Source organism: Danio rerio, chromosome 3 (genome assembly GCF_052040795.2).
Source record: "Danio rerio strain M-AB ecotype USA chromosome 3, GRCz13ab, whole genome shotgun sequence".
Taxonomy (NCBI): domain Eukaryota; kingdom Metazoa; phylum Chordata; class Actinopteri; order Cypriniformes; family Danionidae; genus Danio; species Danio rerio.
This window is the reverse complement of record NC_141023.1, coordinates 39,080,914-39,104,646: the sequence shown is the minus strand read 5'-3', so window position 1 is coordinate 39,104,646 and position 23,733 is coordinate 39,080,914. Positions and strand designations below refer to the sequence as shown.

Sequence of the window (23,733 nt, the reverse complement as noted above, 5' to 3'; positions counted from 1 at the left end):
AAGGCCTTGTGAAGTGCTTTTGAGCAAATTTATTTGATTAGTGGTGTAAATTCACCTGAATGAGGAAGACAGGGCAATACATACATACAAAAAAAAAAAAAAAAAACAGCCAACAGTGAGAGCAGTTGAGCTCAACTCATCACTGCCACAGTCTAATACTGAGTCTATAAAATGCAGTCTATGAATACAGTCTATAATAGTAATACTGAGATTGACTCACCCTTTCTCCATTTTAAATCACAGCATTGTGTGTAATTCAATTGAGACTGATTATGTTTCATTCTGTGGTTTGTGTTGATTTGCATATAATCCACTCTCTGCTGATGGACCATCTACCGTGCATGTTGTGTTGGTTCATATGACATTAGTTCATTCACCCAAAAAGAAGTCATATTTACACTGTGATTCATTTATCCCCTATGTGTGTGCAATGTTTTTTCCCCCTCAAGGTTTTTTTGTAGACAGCTGCTGTGCACATCGCATTTAAAAACCTCGGGTGTGACAAATAAAGAGCTCAGAATGACACATTTTAGGCTAACATTTATTGTTTTATATATATTTGCAAGTGTTTTGTTTTTATAGTTTTGAAAGGTCTGTGAGCCTGGTGTGAATAAATCACTGATTTCAGCAACTGCAATCTGCTTGTTAAGTGTGATGTCATGTGAAGCGGCTTCCAGGTCCAATCGCTCTACACTCAGAAAAAATGGTACAATGTTGCACCAAAGAAGGTACAAAACTGTGGCAGTACCTTTTTATGGGACAGAATTGTACCTTTAGACAAAGAAACAAATTTGAACCATTGCAGTTTGTACCTTTAAGGACATGATTTGTACCATGGGAAACCAAAATGTACCTATTGGCTTTTAAAACCTGCCGATTCAATATTGTACCTTCATCAAATGTGATCCATGAAGGTACCACTTCAGTGACAAGACACTTTGTACCTAAACAGTGTCAAATGTGTTATTTAAAGGCATTCTGCTTTATAAAAATGTGTCAATTAAAAAAAAAAAAGTTTATTTTGGTGTAAATGCACCTTTTCCATTTACAATAAAGAATAAAAAATTACTTTAACATAAATCAAAAGATGATTTTTTCGCAAAACATTTCACAAAACTTTTTTACAAAAACGTTACAAATACGTTCTCCCATGTACAAAATAAAACTTTTTTTCTCCAATTTTCACACAATATCTTTGTAATCACTTAAAAGTTCATTTAATTTACTTAATTTTAAAATAGAAATAGAATTATGCAAAAGTATTGTAACGAGATCTGCACAATGTTTGATTAGATTTACAATAGTAAAATGTCTGCATGAACACTTTGCATATGCAGGACTTTTGCCAGTGTTGCCGTGTGTAGTGGAAAGCAAATGCCAAAAGGTGCGGATGTCAATAATGAAAATGTATTTTCATTCTTAATAAATGTTTATTAAAAATGCCCTAAATGCTTAGTTTACAATACCTATAGTTTTGTTTTACCAGAACGTCCAACATCCAATAGAATGTCTATAAGCTTCTTTAAGCAATGCTTTTAAATGATGATTCATGTTTTAATATGGAAATTATTCATAAAATTACTTTGCCTTTCCAGTCATATTTATTTTCATGGATCTTTTAATAAAAAAAGAGTTGTCCAACTCTTTTGTACCTTTTATATGAGAACAGTTGTGTACCTTCATTTCAATTGTATCAGAATAGGTACATAACAGTATCATATAAGGTATTTAATGTACCATATGAGGTACAACTTTTACAGAGGTACAAAACTGTTCCTTAAGGAACATTAATTGAACCACTGTTTATCTTTTTTACTGAGTGTATCAAACTGTATGGGGAGACTCATCAAATGGTACCAATAAACATAAGTTGTAAAAATGGTGACGCAGCGGCGCAGTAGGTAGTACTATCGCCTCACAGCAAGAAGGTTGCTGGTTCGAGCCTCGACTGGGTCAGTTGGCATTTCTGTGTGGAGTTTGCATGTTCTCCCTGCGTTCGTGTGGATTTCCTCCGGGTGCTCCGGTTTCCCCCACAATCCAAAGACATGCGGTACAGGTGAATTGAGTAGGCTAAGTTGTCCGTAGTGTGTGAGTGTGAATGAGTGTGTGGATGTTTCCCAGAGACGGGTTGTGGCTGGAAGGGCATCCGCTGTGTAAAACATATGCTGGATAAGTTGATGGTTCATTCTGCAATGGCGACCCCAGATTAATAAAGTGACTAAGCTGAAAAGAAAATGGATGAATTAAATAGTTAAAATTTGGTGATTTGTCCAGAGACTGTTGTGTACACTATGATTTTATATAAAATTCACTTTAACTTGTGATATAATTAAATAATGGTTATAAACAAGTATTTTCTTGTCAAATGAGTAGTGGCTTGGAACCGGAAACAGTATTTAATACATCACCGAAACGTCATGATAGATAGCGGATAGCAACATTAAAGGGGGCGTGACATGTCGAATATCAGAGAGCATTTAATAAAGTATGAGGTGACCTAAACAAATATATATTCAGAAGTGACTAACAAAATGTTTTGTGTATTTATATCATCTAAATGCAAATTTTGGCAGTTTTATTAGCCTATATACTGTGACTAATATACTGATACTAACATGTAAATATCTTTATTGTAATTTCAAGGGGCTTTAATGAGATAGATTTCTGTAACTTTCTTAAGAACATCATGTTTAGTGTTGAAACAAAAGAAAGAAACCCAAACAGGTTTAGAACAAGTGGAGCGTGAGGAAATGGTGAGGAAATGTCCTTTTCAGGTGATCTACCAGTATCACAGATGCAATAAAACATTAACATAACAGTTATTTTTGTGTCTGACCCTCATTGCATGCTAAAATCTGACTAGTCCACCTTAAAACTCAAAACAGCATGCATTAAACCCATTTTGCACCTGCGGACTTGATCATCATCGCCTCTGCTTGTTTACAACTTAATTTGAACTCTTTGAACTTAATTTGAACTGTTTTACTACTTGGGATAATTAATTCTATCTTTAATTTAGAGATTTTAAAGGTAATGAATATCTTGTAATATTTAATCATTTGTAAATAATGTTGGGGAATTTTTTTTTAACCCCATTGTCCAGTTTAGTCAATTTGGCCCATAATTTGTTCATATAATTTCTACAAAGAAGCCATTTTTTGAGTAACTCAATTATTTAAGCTTTAAATTGCGTCAGTTTTATTTATCATTGTGTCACATGACTAAATTATACGATTTTAAGGACAATTTGGAGCACTTTGACAGAAATCTTGCCGATGTCTGTAGGTCTATCCATCCATCCAACAAATTATTAGCTAGAATTTTCATAGATTTGTATATGTAAAGACCACATTCAAACACTTCAAAAATGTGGCCATGTTTGACATTTATATTGTTTTATTTTTTTTTAAATATGTAAAACTTTCACATGCAGTCAACTTTCTCTCAAGTGCTTGCATACTCGTTTGACTGTTCTTATATGACCCACAGAAACAGCCAATAATGGGTATTTACAATGTTTATTTATAAACAAGCTCACATATTAGCATGATAATTGTTCTTGAGGCAAAGCTGTAATAGCACTATTAAGAGCCCCATTTCTTAACTTTCTCAAAAACCCATAAAAAATTTAAATAAAATATTTCAAGTACTTGATAGGTGTTAATTGACCCCATATGTTTTTGAGGGGGTCTATTATACCCAATTTACATGAAGTACAATAAGTCTCAGATGTGCTTAGGTGTGCCTATAGTGTGAATGTGATGTTTCAACCAACAGTTTTTTTAGTTGCTTTGGTGCATTTCTCACAACACTATTTACATTTGCACAACAGTTAATGCATTTCTCAAAACAATTAGTCAGTTGTGCACATTCTAGTAGCAGTTTCTCATTCCTTCCAACACATTGCAGACGCTTTTGGGCATGCATCAATTACTTTCATAACTCTCTGCTATTTATAATATTATCATTTGCTTATGTCATGTCAGTCAAAATTAACTAAATTTGTAAATGCTGAATAGTCATTCCATATAAAACTAACAGTCCTCATATCATTACTTGAGTCATTACATACAAAAATGATGAACTAGTTGTCAAAATCTGTCAAGCTAATTTTATTTAAAAATTTGAATCTTTATTTTCCTGAAAATGTCTTACTGTAAAAATGTAATAATTTACAAATACAGACCAGTGTGTGTTGTAGGTTCAGTTCTGATATGTACTGCAATATTGTATACAGTTTTGCACAGCTCTACTCAATGAAAGTTTATGTTTGTTGTAAATTATGGTGTATTTATTCTTTTGCACAATGCTGTGAAGAAATTAGAATTGCAACGAGCAAATGCAGTAAAAATGTGAAACATACATATTCAGTGTCTTGTACTCAGATACCTCACTAAATGCAGTGATGTCTAACTTTACCGTAGTTTTAAATTGGCCTTGCAAATAGTATATAGTTCTGTCTTGAACATTTTCAGGAAGTGTCACCAAAATCGGACTTTTTTGCATTGAAAAAATTTACAGAGTAGTGTCATAATGAAAACAGGACTAAGCCATTTGACTATCTTGTTTATAAACAATGGTGTAAGGACTTTTTATTTTGATGATACTGACACTTTGATTGACATCAATACTTGCTTTTGAGGAATGAACTGTCCATTTTGAACATGTGACGCGCTTTTGCAGGTTATCATCTAGGTTTCACAGTTTGTACTAATTGTTTTGAGAAATGCATTAACTGTTGTGCAGAAATGCACTAGTGTTGTGAGAAACGCACCAAATTGACTGAGAAAAAACTGTAAAATACACACAAATAATGTTTTATAACTCTTTGAATGTGCCCCTTTTTTGGGAAAAAATGTTGCAGTTTTGGTTACTGTCGCTTTAAATTCAAATGAATTTAAATTAGGGCAGAGCTACAAATGCATATGTGTCAGCCTAGTGGCAGATTCAAAACAGGACTAAAGTTATCTCTGTGAAAACTTAAAATAGCTCAGAAGAAGTCACAGTGTTATTTGTGCGTCTAAAACATAAACTATTATAATGCCTCTTAGGCTACTTCACACTCAGGGATGTCATATGCTAATGAGGGAGAAATCGCTCTTAGAAAAATCACAACTGTTTTTAAACCCCTTATTAAATAAGTTTTGCATAATTGGTCCCCTTTAATTTAAAAAAAAACTTTGAGCTTCCCTTCAGTGTGTAACACTGCATTAAGTGAATTTAAACATCCAGTTGAGATTTAAATCTGAAAGTGCACCGTGACTAAAACTATTGATTCTTTAACAAAATAGTCGACTCCGAATTAATGAATTGAGTTGGGTTTTTGGCCACTGTGTGGTTTACTACTGAATGTGTGTCATTGTTAATAATTGGGGTTAGGTTTAAGAGTAGAGCAATATGCTGGTTTTTAACTGCATTTCTTTATTGCTTTCCTGCATTGGGCACTCACATACTCTGTGTGCTACTTAGCTGTGTAGTTACACATCTGTTACACATAGCCGTAATCACAACAGACTGGGTCGGACCAATCGCCGCAGATTAGCTTTGAGATAAGAAGGGGTTTGCGAAAGAAAGAATCGCTGAACGAATTATATGGGAGTCGTTGGGATAGATATGTAAAAATAAATCCATATTATAAGACAATGAAAGTTTTTTTTCACCTTGCACGCATATCAGCATGTTGTTAGAGACCCCAAAAAACAAAATATGAGCCTTTATAATGCAAAATAGGGGCTATTTAACAGATTGAATTACATTCTTCTAAAGCTAAGCTATCCAGTTTTTAATTGGAACACAATTTTGTTACATCAGTAGCTCAAAAACTAACAGGACTAAACAATAATGTGTTGTTGTATTTTTTTCAGTGCATTTATTCTAAGTGAATCATGTGGCATGAGAAATCTCTTATAACAAAAGAGTAATGTTTAACTATGAGAGCGATTTAGGAATTCAAGAATTCTCATACACCACTGTTTAATTCCAAAAACATTTAGCAACTGTGTTTTTACGTGTCTCATTTAATATCGGACAGAAAGACCTCACACACCTGTAGATGATCTACTTAAGTTTACAAAGCCATTACACATACACATTATTGAAATGCATGTTTGACAAGCTTCAGATTTCAAGAGTCTGAAGAGGTGGGAATTACACCTGACCGAGAGTCGCTGACATGTTCCTTGGGACATTTTCAGACATACAGGTTGCTCAATAAGTGTAGCATGACTGAACAATGAGGGAGTTTACCTATGGACAGAGATGGAGGCGTGCCTGGTTTAAATGTGATGAGAGAGTGTGTAGGTGTGTAGCAATCAAGAATATAAAGCAGGGGCAAGTGTCTGAACCCTTGCAGTCAGCTGTAAAACCTGTAGATGCAGATCATGAAGATCCATATAGTTGGCGTAGCATTGACCATTGCCCTTCTAACAGGTAAGACCCTTTATTGGATAACTATTACTAATAATTCCTTATGAGGGATTTATTTGTTGTTGTTGTTGTTGTTGTTGTTGTTGTTGTTGTTGTTGTTGTTGTTGTTGTTGTTGATATTTTTGTGCAGAATTTTGTAAAAAAAAAATTGCAAAAAGAAAAAATCTTCAGATGACTTTGAGAGCATGGTAAATAAAATATAACACATAAAAATACCTTTTTTAAGGTTTTCAATGTAAATACAATTAGAACCACTTGTTTGTTAAACAAATTAAGTATGTGATATTATACATACATTAAAAAAATATATTTTTTTTTTCATTATTTGCCAGGGGTATAAATAATTTCAGGTTTGTCTTTGCATACACTACAGGCCAAAAGTTTGGGGTCATTTTAATTTTAATTTAATTTGAATTTAAATAAAAAATGTTCTGTTCATTAAAGAGGTATTTATTTAAAAAAAAAGTTAAACTGTTAAATACTTATTTATTAAATATGTATGTATTATGTGTTGTATGTAGTTTCAAAAGAAATTATTTCTCCAGGCATTATTGCTTTCATTATTATTATTATTATTATTATTATTATTATTATTATTATTATTATTATTATTATTATTATTATTATTATTATTAATATTAATATTAATAATAATAATAAATAATAATCATTAATATTAGAGTGATTTCTGAAGTATCATGTGACTCTGACGACTGGAGTAATGATGCTGAAAATTCATATTTAAAATCACTAGAATTAATGATTACATTAAATGATAAACTACTTTTGAACAGTTCATTTATAGTTCATATATATTTCACAATTTGTACTGTATTTTTGATTAAATAAATGCAGCCTTGGTGAGCAGGAGAAGCTTATTTTAAACCATTTTAAAATCCTACTGACCCCAAACCTTTGACTGTTAGTGTATATAGACCATTATCCCTATATCTAAAATTATATATATATAGTAGCCTACACAACAAAAAATACTTTTCTTACTTAGATTGTTTGTCTTTTTTCTAGTTCAAATATATATTCAAAAAATCTTTTATAAGTTATATTATTTAAATATATGATTTACTTATATAATTTACTATACTACTTACTATAATTTCATCAATAATAATTTTCTAGACAAGCAAAACATATGGTCTTGTTTTAAGTAATAGGACAATATTAAGTTTTTCCTTAAAACAAGATTATTTTGCTTATCCCACTGGCAGATTATTTTTGCTTGTTTTAAGAAAACACACTTAATATTGTCATATTATTTCTTAAAACAAGACAATATGTTTTGCTTGCCTAGAAAATGTTTCGTGATATTAGAATGTTTAGATATTTGGACCAGAATCATTTCTGGTAAAACAAAAATCTAAAACAAATCTTGCTGGTTGAATAAAAGTAACTATAAGTCAGAAGTTGCCACACTATAAAAGCCAAAATGTAAAGGTAACTCAAAACATTTGAGGAAACCGATTGCTACAAACAATTTGAGTTAAAAAACGAATCTATATGAATACTGTGAACTTACCCCATTTAAGTTGAAGTAATGAGGTATTCAATTAACTCATTACTTTCAGTTATGAAAATTGTGAGTTCAAAACTCTTTCCAAATGAGTAGAATTAACTTTGAGTAAATTTTATGTTACCAAAACTCTGACTGTTGGCTTTTACAGTGCAGTGATATGAATAGTTTTGGGCTCAACAATATATATATATATATATATATATATATATATATATATATATATATATATATATATATATATATATATATATATATATATATATATATATATATATATATATATATACACACACATATGTTATTTCTAATAACTGATTTATTTTCTCTTTGCCCTGATGACAGTAAATAATAATTGACTATTTCTCAAGACATTTCTATACAGCTTAAAGTGACATTTAAAGGCTTAACTAGGTTAACTAGGCAGGTTAGGGTAATTAGGCAAGTTATTGTATAGCGATGGTTTGTTCTGTAGATTATGGAAAAATATATAGCTAATACGCTATGGTTAATATTTTGACCTTAAAAGGGTATGTAAAAAATTAATAACTGCTTTTATTCTAGCCGAAATAAAACAAAGACTTATCAGACATACTGTGAAAAATTCCTTGCTCTGTTAAACATCATTTGGGAAATATTTAAAAAAGAAAAAAGGGTGGCTAATCATTCTGACTTCAACTGTATGTATATATATATATAACATTGGGTTACGACAGCCCAGCAGTTTTTAAAATCATTTTGCTGAATTTATTAGTAACTCAGTCTGTATGTTGTTTTCTAGGGTGTGACGCACAACTAGATGGTAACCAGTTTTTCAACACATCACTTAAAATAGCCAGATTGTAGTGTTTCTGTGGCTAAAATGTGCATTTTTTATTGTCAGTGTGTGGTACGGCACCTCTCAACTCAAGGATAGTGGGAGGACAGAATGCACCGGTTGGCGCTTGGCCATGGCAGGTCAGTCTTCAAAGAGACGGCAGCCATTTCTGTGGTGGATCTCTCATTAACAACCAATGGATTCTGACTGCAGCCCATTGCTTTCCCAAGTATAAAGACAGGCAACAAGTCCTTTCAAAATACTGTATGTCATTTACCTGATGTGGTTAACAGTTGTTGTCATTTTCCAGCCCTTCGACGACTGGTCTACTTGTATATTTGGGCCTACAAAAACTAGCATCATTTGAATCATACTCGATGTCCAGTGCTGTCTCCAATATCATAAAACATCCAAACTACAATAGTGATACTGAAGACAATGACATCACTCTTCTGCAACTGGCCTCAACAGTGAGCTTTTCGAACTACATCAGACCTATTTGTCTGGCTGCATCCGACAGTACTTTCTTCAATGGAACTTTGGTCTGGATCACTGGATGGGGGAACACTGCCACAGGCGGTAAGCATTTACTTTTACTCTTTTCAATCAGAGTTAGAACATACAGTGTACTCCTGCAGTAGATGACACGGGCTGTTTCTTTTTTCTCTCAGTCAGCCTACCTTCCCCGGGGACTCTACAAGAAGTGCAAGTGCCGATTGTTGGAAACAGGAAGTGTAATTGCCTTTATGGGGTCTCAAAAATCACAGACAATATGGTGTGTGCTGGACTATTGCAAGGGGGGAAAGACTCCTGTCAGGTAACGCTATACTTACCTATACTTTTCCTATACTTATCATTGCGATAAGAAAGATGATAAATAAGAAGAAGGTGTAAAAATATTAACATTTCAAAACATTATTGAGTTCATTGCAAAGCTGATACCTTTTAGATCCTCTCTATTGACACATAGCCAAATATAGTTGGGCTCCCAGTGAAGGGAATGTTCACAGTGCACTTGTATTCCATTGTTGTGTTCACTAACAGATTACTGTTTGGTTTGAATAAGACTTCTGTACTTCAATTACAATGGTTTTGACATTTTTAAATTAAAGTGTATTTTATAAAGTATGAATGGATGAATGGTTACACTTTACAATAAGGTTAATTCGTTAATGCATTTACTAACATGAACTAATCATGAACAACACATGTACAGCATTTATTAATCATAATTGAACATTTACTAATGCATTATTATCATTCAAGTCCATGCTTGTTAACATAAGTTAATGCACCATGAGTTAACATGAACTAACAATGAACAATTGTATTTTCATTAACAAACGTTTATTGACATTAATATATACTGTAGTAAATGTATTGTTCAAAGTATGTTCATGTTAGTAAATGCATTACTTAACATTAACTAATGAACCTTATTGTAAAGTGTGACCGTATGAATTAAATACATTTACAGTAAATTTCACCATTAGGGGACATGAAGCATTTTTGCAAGCACTTCTCCAACTGTCAGAGCTTTGTGTTAAACATCTCACTAGGCTGCTGCCATTTTTAAAAAACACAACACTTCTATTGACTGCAACAAAAAAATAAAAATAAAAATTGCTCAGCTTAACTGCTTTGATAGGCACACATCCTTATAAAGAAACAACAGGTAAACATTCACTTGCAACTTTCAATTAAATTCAAGTTAGGGCTAGGGGATTTGGCGTAAAATCAAAATCTTGATTAATTGAACATTTTGACTCGATTACGATTAATGAACGATTATTTTAGTTATTTATTTACATTTTTGCCCTTCATAGTTCACTGACAGGTTTTTTTACAGTAAATATGCTCACATATTACAAGTGACAGATTTTTGAATATAGGGTGGATTACTTAATTTTAAACTAATTGAAGGGAACACACACTATCTACTATCTATGATTATTTACTGAACATCAATGTTAAACAATTGAAATTAAAACACAAATTCCCTAAAACAAACTTGTCTTTGAAAAAGTAAAAATAAATAACTTGCACTTTCGGAGACAAAAAAATAAAATAAAATCAACGAGCAGTGTCTAAATAAAATAGCTCTTGTAAATCCTGTTGATAAAAGCAGTGCATTTTTGCGTCTTCTGTAAACAAATATTTTATATTAAATAATCATTTGAATGTAATGGAAAATATGCTGTCTCAAGGCATATACGGCCTAGCTTCCAATCATTGTCAGTGTAGTGCAAAGTATGGCTCAAGAGTGGGTCAATCGTCCTACTTGACCAGAGATCAGACGTGACTGCAATGTGACCGCAGAAGTATAAATAAAGGCTTAACAGAGTGGGGTCACGTAACTCCACACAGGGTAGGGAAAGTAATAGATAAAATCTTCCTGGAAAATTTTTGATTGATTATAGGTTCTGAATGTTGATTTAGATTAATCACCCAGCCCTAGTTCAAGTTTAATTGTATAGTGCTTTTTACAATAATTATCATTTCAAATCCGCTTCACAAAATGTGCACATCATTACTTTACAGTCAGAATCATAAAGATTAAGAAGTTGTGTCGGGTCGGCATCATCTGTTCATCTGATTGGAGTGGCACTCCACAATCTAGAGGTGGAAATAGAGAATATAGAAAAACAAATTGAAAAACAAATAGCAAAGCTGCTGTTCATAATTTATTTGCACAAGAGATATTAATGTAATGTGAAAAAATGCATTTAAAGAGTTAAATTTAACTGTATCATATGTAATGCATTGTCTATATGCTTAACTGAAAATATATATATTTTCATCTAGTTTTGAACTGAGATCAGGACGACTATTCCAGAGTTTAGGGGCCAGATATTAAAATGCTCAACCTCCTACAACTTTAATGTGTAATAATCACTTTATAGAAACTACACAGAACCCTCATGAAAGTTCTTAGGATAGACATACTGTACATATGATGAATGTTCATCCAGCTTCCAGCCATACTGGTTTTACATTCGATGACAAGTTTTAGAAAGAAAAAGTACAGCTGAATGCTTCAGGCCATTTCCCTGACAGAACACAGCTGACACTGTAAACTTGCATTGACAAGAATATATTCACACTATTCCTTAATATTATATTTTACAGCTGCAACCTTCAGCTGGAGTAGATCTGCAGAATGGTTTTTACACCTAGTCACTAACTCACTCTTCATTCGACAGGGTGACTCTGGTGGTCCAATGGTCAGCAAACAGGGCTCAGTTTGGATCCAGTCTGGAATTGTGAGTTTTGGTACAGGCTGTGCTCAACCAAACTTCCCTGGTGTGTATACCAGGGTGTCTAAATATCAGAGCTGGATCCAGCAGAGAATCACCACCACCCAGCCAGGCTTTGTCATGTACAATTCCAATGGTACTGATGGTGACCTAAGTGTAAACTGCCCTGGTCTCCCCACCATTCCCCCCACCACAGCTTCTACAACACAAACAACTACAATGTCAACTACGACTGTCGCACGTAAGTTTTCTTTAAGTAATCCAAATAAACATTCAGAGACTTTTACTGTTTATTACTGGTGAGATCAATTCTGCTTTTGGTATCACTTTATTGATGGTCCCTTTGACGCATTTTGTTGAATTTAAGTTACATTGCATCTACATGCCAACTAATTCTCATTAGATTACAAGTAGATTGTTAGGTTGGGGTTTGGGTTAGAGTACTTGCAAAGTTTCTTACAGCCAATGATGTCTGTTGAAGGAGCATTATCAGCAGACATTAGCTGACAATCCTCAAATGAGAACATATTTTAGTCAACAAAATGTGCAATAAGGACCAACAAAACAAAGTCTTACCCTGCTTTTTAAAATTGACTGTTTACTACTTGTTTCAGTTGAAGATACCAACTCAAACAGACATTTGGTCACTATTTGTTTTTATTTCACACTAAAACACTTACACTCATGTTTTAACATTGCTTAAAAGAAAAGTTACTGTTAGGCCATCCCATATTTTGGCAGAAAAGTAAGATGTACGATCACGATTATAATTTTTTTCTGCTTGTAACCAAGAAATGACTGTTACGAATGGGTTTATTCTTAAATGGATAGCTGAAAAAGAAAAAAATATCTTATTTATTGTGTCTCGTGTCGTCTTAAACCCACTTGAGTTTCTTTTTATCTGTTAAACAAAATAAAAGATATCTGAGGGAAAACTGGTTGCTGGCACTCTTTTACTCCCACAGAAGGGAAAAGGGCTTTAGCAGGCAACGGTTAGCAGCAGTTCATTGTGTTTAAAAGAAGAAAGAAACTCAAAGAGGTTTAGAACAAGTGGAGGATGAGTAAATGATTGCAGAAATATCATTATTGTGTAAACTATTACTTTAGTGAAGCAATCAAAAGATTTGGAAAAGCATCTTGTGGCTTGAATTAGACTGACTATGTCAGTAAATCATTGAAAGCCCTTTATCTGACTGTTTAAAATGGCTCCAGACTATTTCCTTCATACAACAAAGAAGACCTTAGCTAACTTCAATTATTCATTTATCAACTGAATCTATTTAGGTTTTAATTTTTTAACTTCAGGCATCATGCATTTCCAGATCTAAATTCCAATCTTGATATTTCCACGGTGAAATTTCAGATGACCAGTGATTTATCTTTATCTCAGAATAACTAAAATACTGGTGTCTGAGATGCCATGAGCCTGATAAAGCCTTACTTCTACTATAAATGAATAGTGCTGCTGAGTAAACAGCCATTGAAATACCCGGAATACTCAAACATGGAAAGTTTTCATGACTTGTGACTTAGGCATTTGATCATAGCTTTTTGGAGTCCTCATCCTTAGCTTTTTGGAGTTCTCTATCTGCCATCTGATAAATGAGTTTCAGTAGACACAGAAACCCAACTTGAAAGACTTGACTTTCTGAAACATGACCAAAAAGCCTGTTCTGTGACATATCTCCCACTGCATTTTACGCCTCTCATGGTGCACATTATGCTCTTAAAAGTAAAGGTGCACAAGCTGTCAAGTGTGATACCTTTTTAAAAGGTAAATTATTGTACCATATTGCCATCTTAAAGTCCCTTTATTATAGAATAAAAAAGAAAAACCTTCCATGCAGTATATAACACAGCTCCAAATTAATGAAAAAAACTTGCTGAGTATTACATCTGAAATTGCACCATATATAAAGTTGTTGTTTCTCAAAAATGTTTACTCAAGAGTCATTTAAACTTCACTTTAAAACTATTCACAGGGCAAGTTTAACCACACGTACTGTATACAACATATCATAAGTTTATCTCCACATCCTTATTGTATGTTCTGTGAAAATCAGCGTTCACATACCTTTTTACATGATGTGGGAATGTCCGGAGATGCAAAAACATTGGGATTCGGTGCAGGACATTTTATTTAAAGTTACAAAAATGTGTTTCACCAAAGATCCTGTATTGTTATTATTGAATGATAACTCTCAATTTCCCTTAAATGCAAAGGTCTGTAAATTTAGGTTAGCTGCTTCAACTGCTACAAAGAAAATGTTAGTACAGAGGTGAAAACCCCTTTGTGATTTTTCAAATGAGCATTGGTTACATTCACTATTGTAAATACTGTATCTGGAACTGTCATCAGCATGGATTAACCATACTAAACTGGAAATTCTAACCGTATGCAAAATCTATATATGCGACGTCAAAGAAATCTTGGACACTAAACTCTCATCTGACACTACGAATGTCAAATCTAAATGTAATTTATTTAATAGTTTGGTCTAAACTACAGTTATTCTGTGTTTCCTGATGTGCTTATAATGGGGTGGGGGAGATGAGGGATATATATAACCTTTCTTAAATGAAGTAAACTTCAGCCAATTTCCAATGTGAAGAGGGTAGAAAGCAGTGAACACTATGAAGGGAACATGTTGATCTGAATACAGTTTCCTATTTGGAGCACTCATTTAACAAGCTGGTTATGTAACTCAAGTGTGTTAAACAAGAAACATGCCAAATAAGCAGTCTCAAGGATGCAGATTGAGAACCACTGCTTTAAGGTATCAATATGGAACTCTCAGGTACAAATGTGTACCTTTTGAAAAGCTACTGCCCCTGCAGTGAAAGCTTGTGTATAGCTTTATGCTTATGAAATACGACTGTTTAGGCCAGGGGTCATCAAACTTGTTCCTGGAGGGCTGGTGTCCTGCAGATTTTAGCTCCAACTCTAATGAAACACACCTGAACAAGCTAATCAAGGTGTTTCATGGTATACTTGAAACATCAAGACGAGTGTTGAGGCAAGTTGAAGCTAAACTCTGCAGGGATACTGACCCTCAAGGACTGAGATTGGTGACCCCTGCTTTATTCACGTGCTTCAAATTGATAGAATCTGCATCTCACTGATACCTTTCTCTCTATTTCTGTAGCTGTTGTGTGTGGAAGTGCTAAACTGAACTCCGGTGCTGGGGGAAACAGCTTACTTGCATCTCCAGGCATGTGGCCCTGGATCGCCAGTGTTCAGTTTAATGGTAGTCACGTTTGTGGAGGAGCGCTGATCGCTGAACAGTTTGTCATGACCTCTGCCAGCTGCTTTCCCAAGTAAGGCCAGTGATAAATAGGAAAAACAGAGATCTGATGCTAAGTTAAAAAGATTTGATTGAGTAGAGATCTTTTGTTGTTGGTTTTCAGCTCCACCAATGCCACAGGATGGACTGTTGTCCTAGGCCGACTCAATCAGAACAGCTCCAACCCCAATGAGGTCTCCATCAAAGTGGCAAATTTCTCAATGAGCAACAATTCGGGTGACAACGTTGCTGTCCTGCAGTTGGCGGTTACACCAAACTTCACCAATTACATTCAGCCCATATGTGTGGACTTGGGAGGCAACAATGTTGACGCCAACACTCAATGCTGGGCAGCAGGATGGGGATCAGGAGCAGGAGGAGGTGAGCTCAATATCTGTGGCCATGCTATGCTAATCACGAAACCTCATTTATTTAGATTTTTAAACAAATCTTCTCCATTTGAATGTGTTTTTATAGTGAATCAAACTCTTCAGCAATACCAGACCTCTATTGTGAGCTGTGGAAACTCATCCTCAAACAACAGTATTTGTACAACTGCTTTCGACTTACAACAGGCAAGTTGTTTCTGCTTTTGTTTTGACTTTTTGGTGAATAAAATTACTTAAGGAGAGGGCTATAACCATCGTAGACATTGAATAGAACAAGTATCAAATTACTAAACTGTAAAAGTGACAGTGACCGTGAGTCCAGCTCAGTTAAGGTGGAAGTTTTGAATGGTGAAAGAGGGAGGGGTTTGCATAAAAAGGGGAGTTTCATTACGTGCACAACAGCTGGTTTTTACACCGCAACACAGATGGTAATCCGCAGAGCAGCAGTTACAGTGGATCTAAGAGCTGTGTGGATGATTTTCAGTCCATAATATTGTAGTGATATAACTTAGTAACTAAATCATTTTGACTAAGGTATGTCTTTAACTGAAAGAGTACTGCTGACCATAACTAACCATCTGAATAAACATAAACAAAGAACACTGATCACACACTTACCAAATTAGAGACAGGATAATCAACACCAGCTGGAACCACATCTTTTTTTAAAGAAGATTAGTGGCAAACCCGGGTTTCACCATTTCAAGACTTGAAAAGCTCTCGGGTAAAAATTGTTGTCATCACAGGAAAATGAAAACGATTTTTTGGTTCTGCACATTTATAAACACAACACTGATGACACGTCTCTAAACAGTTCTTCTTGTTACGGTTGGCAACACAATGTGGCATCTCTCTAAACACTGTAAAGGTTATTGCACACTGAATTCAATATCTTTGTTTGTAATTATTGTGCGTAAAAAAATAAATTCTACCTCACGTTGTATGAATTGCATTGAGACACTGCCTTCGAAACTTTCATCCGTCGAACCATGTTTAACTTTTTTCCATTTTTCACATCTGAAAAAGTGCTTTGAGAGGTGTTTTGACAGTTCAGAGCCACTGTACGGGCAAAAGTCAAAATAAAAAATGCTGCCACTTGAGCTCTTTGATAAGGACGAGAGGTCTCCTTTTTTTCTATGTAGGCTAGTATTAATGAACACAATATGTAGCCTATTCCTCTTCCTTTTTCTACTTTGTAGAGACTATTCGCATCAAACTCAGTGTGCAAGGTTTGTTTACGTGACAATTTTTTTGCATATGATTATGAAAAAAAAATGCAAACGAAAATTTCAGACTTCAGTGTGCAAAGACCTTAACAGGTAAAAAGAGTATTCGAAGCTATATCATATTAATATTTATATTCGTTCACAGTTGAGCACTCTGATTGGTTGGGACCAAGTCTTTTTTATTAATTAATTCTGTAGACTCAATGACATCACTTTGTACTGGCTGGTACAGACAGCCAATCTCCATGACAGTGATAGTGTCCTGATAGTGTCTTGACTGTTTTTAGCAACGTGGGACACACACATGACTGTCGACATCTCCAAGAATTGTATTTTGGTGTTTCGTAACATTTAAAAAAAGTTTTCAACATGAAAATTTTAACACAAAGCATTGGTTTAACATTAAAAAAAGAATAAAGTATGATTTATGATAGAACTGATAAATGATAAACACTAATATTTAGTAAGTAAATTATTATTTTGGGGGGTTTTTGCCTCAGGTTTTGTTGTTTGGAGTTTTTTTTTTCTTGACTGAATGTGATGAGAAAATAAATATTTTATGCTTTCAACATATTAGGAAAAAAATATCAGTGAATGTGTTATATATTTAGAATGTATAAATTTTTAATATTTGAAATTATTAATCTTTCTTTAAACTAAAATTAAACCTAGAATTTCCTAAATCTTTTTAAAACTAATTGGTCCACCCAAAAGTTTAACACATGGTAACAACATTGCTTAAGGATAATCAAAGGAACTGCTGAATTCCAGGAAACAACGGCTTCTGGAAAGGAAGCATCTGGGTGTTTTCCTTTTATTTATACTTACAAATTGCCCTATGGGATCTTGATCTCAGCTCAGACAATCCAGGACCTTTTAGTTATTTTTATGATTTGATGTCTGATTTGAAGTTTCTGATACAGCATATTGTTTCAAACTTCAATAATGTTAATGAGCGTTTTTAAATTGCAAAATTGAGTTAAACAACAAAATCTGCTGGAGCGGGCGAGACAGTAGCGCAGTAGGTAGTGCTGTCGTCTCACAGCAAAAAGGTCGCTGGTTCGAACCTCAGTTGCATTTCTGTGTGGAGTTTGCATGTTCTCCCTGCCTTCGAGTGGGTTTCCTCCGGGTGCTCTGGTTTCCCCCACAGTCCAAAGACATGCAGTACAGGTGGATTGGGTAGGCTAAATTGTTCGTAGTGTATGAGTGTGTGTGTGAATGTGTGTGTGTGTATGTTTCCTAGAGATGGGTTGCAGCTGGAAGGGCATCTGAGCATAAAAAAATCTTGCTGGATGGGTTGGCGGTTCATTCCGCTGTGGCGACCCCGGATTGACAAAGGGACTAAGCCGACAAGAAAATGAATGAATGAATCTGCTGGAGCTTAGCTCAAGGTCCAATAATTCAATTTGAAATGATAAATAAATGAAAAACACCCATACAGTAATTCACAAGTGGAGACAACTGCTATGGCTTTAATGATGCTCAAAGATTAACTGATTAAAACATACAAAATTACAATAACACTGTGTAATATTTTACAATTTAAAATAGCTTTGCTGTTTATTTTTCAGTTTTCTGCTTTTCTTATTTCTGTTATTATTAAAAATTAAAAAATGCATATTTTAAATAAATATTTTTTTGTCATTAAAATAGTCCAGTAGACTATTTATCTTAAAATGAGCCATTCTTTAAAAACTATTAAATCAAATATTAATAAATAAATTAAAAAAATTTAAATATTAAATCTTACTGACTCTAAGCATTTAAATGGTAGTGTATGTTCATGTCAAATTATAAGTCAAATAGTTTCCACATAACACAAACTCTTTTTATAAACTACACTTTAAAAAAATGACATTTGCAGTTTGTTTAAACTACTTCTTTAAAATAAGCTGAAACAGCACAATTCTTGGATGTTTTGGCAGGAGAACTTAATTGTTTTATGTTAATGTAATGGTAGACACTAGCAACGGTGTTGAGGAACCACATGCAGTTAATTAAAGCAAAATCGTGCATGGTCAGGAACAGGAGCAAACTGAAGCATAAGGCAAATCCAAGAAACGGTCAGGCTAGGAGGCAAAGAATTAAACAACGGTACAAAGACATAAAGGTCAAAACACAGGAAGACTGTGGAAGACGCTTTGTAGTGCTACACAGGGTAAACAAGAGTCAGCAATGTGTGTTGCACAGAGAGATGTCTTTATAGTCGAGTTAATGATTCACTGATGAGCTTCAGCTATGTGTCTTTGTGTGTGTCATCATCAGTGATCCGGAACAGGTGTGTGAACAGGTAAAATGGGATTTGTAGTTCTTTTAGTTGCAGTACGTATGGACTAGATGATAAGTTCCCAAACTTTTCAGCTCGAGACCCCCAAATCACATTGTCAGTCACTCAAAACACCCCCTTTTATCGATGGTTATAAATATAAAAACCTTTCACACACAACTATAGGCCTATTTAAACATGAGCATATTGACAACACGAAAATGCAACAGCCTAACAACCATATAACATTTTTATAGTCATTTATTAATTTTATAATCAATATCAAATATCTTATTTTTAATGTATTAGAGTGCTACAAAGGTTGTCAGAAGGTTTAACCTGGCTAAATAAAATCAATCCGCTGTAGCTGATGCTATTGCTGAGTGGTTAACCTAAACACCCCAGGGGTCCCAATCTAATGAGAAAAAAATTGAAAGGCTGATAAATTTTTATTTGTATGTTGTTGTTTTGGTTTCTTTAGTGTGACAATTATCTATCTTCTGTGGGTTATGAATAAAATATGGTAATTCTAATATATTTGAGTTTTGGAAATCACCCCCACTTTGGTAAACACTGGACTAGATTGCTGGTGAATGTGACATTAAAATCCACTTAAATTTGTAGTTAACTCAATTCCCAGCAAGAATTTTTGCATTTTATAGACATTTAATTGACATCTAAACATAGACAGCTTGGCTAAAACAAGGCCCGTCAGTGAAAATCTAATAGACATCTAAGAACAGCTCAAAACTAGTCGTCAAATAGACAGATTAGACAGACTTTATATATGTAGTCATTCATTTCTTTTTATTTGATGACTAATATAGTTTTGGCCTATTTTTAGATCGATTAGATTTTCACTGACAGCCCAAATTTAGACTTGTTTTAGCCAGTAGACATCTATTAGACAACTTTTAAAAAAATAAAAAACGCTTGCTGGGTTTCTTCATGTATTGCCAACACAAAAAATCGATTTTTTACAGTGTATGAAGGTAATAATCCTCTTCACTGTGTGTCTTTCACTCTCTTAGGGTGTTCAAGGTGGTCCACTGATGTGTTTGGTGGGTCAGTCATGGATCCATATTGCAGTATTAACCATATCGAACAGCAACTCAAACAGCAGCATCTCTAACAGTACTCTGAACAACAGTACTCTCAATAACTGCACCGTCAACAACAGCACCGTCAACAACTGCACTGTCAATAACAGCACTGTCAATAACAGCACTGTCAATAACAGCACAAGCAGCACAGGCAGCAAGGGTGCTGACTTGTACTTCCCTGTTAGGGCTCAGGGTGTCCAGATCTTCACTAAAACCTCCAGCTTTTCCACATTCCTGACAGCTGTGATCAGTTCCTTCCCTCAAAAAGCTACAAACACTACAAGTGCAAGTACAAGCGCTCCTTCTGCAAGCACCTCAAATACAACCCAGTCTAATGGCTCACCAGCATCTTTTTCCTCCTGCTATACAGTTTCTGTTTTCTTTTCCTCACTTCTAACTCTCCAAATCTTTCACAAGAGCATCTTTTGAGGAAAAACGGCTCACTGTTAGAGTGAATGTGAAATATCCAGACCCATATTAATGTTTTTCAGTATGCCCCATGACTGATTAGATTGTCATACATTTAGCATTCAAGGCTTTTGTGGAGCATATTCAGTACTAGTCAAATGTGAATGTTAATTGATAAGTCAGACCATGAAGATGTTGAGTGTTTGTATACTGTGCAATAACACTAAAAAATATCTGTTAAATAACAGTTACACAATTTTTTTTTTTTTTAAACAGATTTAACAGTTTATCTTGTGTTTCACAAATTTTGGTAACACTTTATTTTGATGGTCCATTTGAGTATTAGTAGGCTATCTGCGTAATATCTGCTGATACTGCTCCCTCAACAGACATTTAACTGACTGTAAGAAACTTGCAAGTACGAGTCAAACCTACAATAACCACAACCTAACAGTCTACTTATAATCTAATGAGAATTAATTGCAATGTAACTTAAATTCTACAAACGGACCCTCAAAATAAAGTGTGACCCAAGTGTTTTCCATTTATTTCCGGCTCTAAGTTGCATTATGGGATGTTCATCACTGCTCTGTTGGCTTTTGAAATTGACAATTCAACTTAGCGGTTTAACAAAGTGACTTTTATTGACATTTTAGTCGTTTGAAATGTATAAGAAATAATATAAAAAAATAATTAATAAATAATTATTTTATAACATAATAGAAAACATGTCACTTTAAACTATTAAATATATAAATCAAAGTAATGTATTTTAACTTTTCAAGTTGTTGAAAGAATGAAGCATAAATAAACGAGGGAAACATGAAACACAAAACTGCTAATTTACAGAAGTGTAACGATGGTTTACAAGTATTTGCACTGTAATGAGTGAAGCATGTGTTTGTTATGCAGTATGGCACTTTATGTACGTCTCGGTTTGAGTGTTTGGTAACACTTTTGTTCAGGTCATAATTCACGCTATTAACTACACTGTAAAAAAAATCTGTGATTTTTACAGTTTATTTCCGGCAGCTGGGGTGCCAGAAAACCTCCCTTAAAATAACGGCTGATAATTTACAGAAATTTACTGTAAAATAAGAGGTTGAATTGCAGAAATTTACCACAAATTTTTATCTAAAGAAATTTCTGTAATTTAATTTTCGTTATATTACAATAAATTTCTATAATTTAACGGCCGTTATTTTGCGTTTTTTGTTCCTGGCACCCCAGCTTGCGGAAATAAAACGTAAAATTACAGATTTATTTTACAGTGTACTGGATTATTTTTCTACCAATTGTTACGATATTAACTGTTCATAAGCAGTTATAAAGTGTGATATTATTCTGTATCCTTAATTCTACCAAATACCTAAACTCAACTTCTACCCTGCTAAGTATTAATAAACAGATAATTAGTAGTTTATTAAGCTACTGTTAGTGATGTGTTAATACCGTGAAATGTGACCTAAATTGAAGTGTTGCCAAGTGTTTTAGTTGTAATGCTGAACATATATCTAAATGAACCTTAATCTTGCCATGCTCAGGACATACTGTAAGTTAAGTTATATATCATATCTATTTTATTTTATGTTTAAAAGCAAATTTGAAGAATGAAAAGCGTTTCATAATTATTTTTTCGTCCATTTTCTATCTTTTATGTCCTTTCTGAAAAGGGGTTATGGTGATTTCTCATGAAGGAAGTAACTCTTTTCAGCACACTGCTCAAATGTAATTTATATGTACATTTTTTATGTTATGAAGATAATAAAAATGACAAATGAAACCCGTGCTCTTTTTATGTTCATGCCAAAAACCACATTTATGTAGTAAGAATGTGGTTTGGATTGTGCAGAGTCACTGCTGCTGCGGAGTTTACCAGATGCTGTCACAAGATCAACAAAAATACTTCCTGAAACATCTCACAAAACCGGCAGTGCCAGCTAATTCCCTGAAACCTCAAAGATCACTTCATTCCTTTAACCCTAAATTGGGCTTAGACCAAATATGAAGAGAACATGCTAATTTTCTCACATGCTCTAGATTACATTAGATGCTTTGGGCCATAGATCATCAATTGGCTGTGACGGTATTGCTGGGGCCTACTACAGCTGTTATTACTAGATATATTTATTATTAAGTACAATTGTCCTGTCATAATTTGATGCATAATAACAATAATAAATAATTAATTGTTTCATTTCATTCACTATTTGATTATGTTTAAAGTCAACGGGTTCAGTGCACCAGTTCTCTGCCTCCTTTGACTGCTTTAGGCAAGGCAAGGCAAGTTTATTTATATAGCACATTTCATACACAGTGGCAATTCAAAGTGTTTTACATAAACAGGAAATAAAAAGACAAGTTTAGGAACATAAAATGCAGACAATAAAAAATATTAAAAGCAGATAAAACAAATTAAAATGAGTTAAAATAGGTTATACAAGGATGAAAAAGAAAACAAAAACATAATAGTGCGATCTGTCGGACGCAGCACAGTGCTCATTCAGTAAAGGCACAGCTAAACAGATGTGTTTTCAGTCTCAATTTGAATGTGCCTAATGTTGGAGCACATCTGATCATTTCTGGAAGCTGATTCCAGCAGTGAGGAGCATAGTTGCGGAAGGCAGATTCACCCTGCTTTGACTGAACCCTTCGAATTTCTAGTTTATAAGATCCTAAAGATCTGAGTGATCTGTTAGGTTTGTATTCAGTGAGCATATCTGTAATGTATTGAGGTCCTTGGCCATTTAGACCTACACTCAGAACCTTATGCATTTAATTCTTTAACTACGGGGATCTCATGTCCTTCGATCATATAACCAACAGTGGTGGAAGGGCTACTGAAAAAGCATACTTAAGTAAAAGTACCCTTGCTTGCATAAAAATGTAGTGTGAGTCGAGTAAAAGTACCTGTTGTAAATATTACTCAAAGTATAGGAGTAAAAAGTAGCCCTTTTAAAAGTACTCATGAGTAGTGAGTATTATGCTGTTAAAAGTTGATGCATTTACATGTAAGTTCCCTGATTGCT

At 34.0% G+C, this 23,733-nt stretch overlaps 1 protein-coding gene across 1 annotated transcript; it reads left to right on the top strand.

Moving 5' to 3' along the window:
* Window positions 1-6,348: 6,348 nt before the first annotated feature.
* zgc:100868 lies at window positions 6,349-22,487 on the top strand. Its single transcript, NM_001003526.2, is given in 10 exon segments — window positions 6,349-6,429; window positions 8,736-8,756; window positions 8,838-9,000; window positions 9,082-9,350; window positions 9,443-9,588; window positions 11,975-12,269; window positions 15,175-15,346; window positions 15,437-15,693; window positions 15,790-15,887; window positions 20,225-22,487. Coding segments are annotated over 10 exon segments (1,980 nt in total). The 5' UTR covers window positions 6,349-6,371; the 3' UTR covers window positions 20,726-22,487.
* The last annotated feature ends 1,246 nt before the right edge of the window (window positions 22,488-23,733 follow it).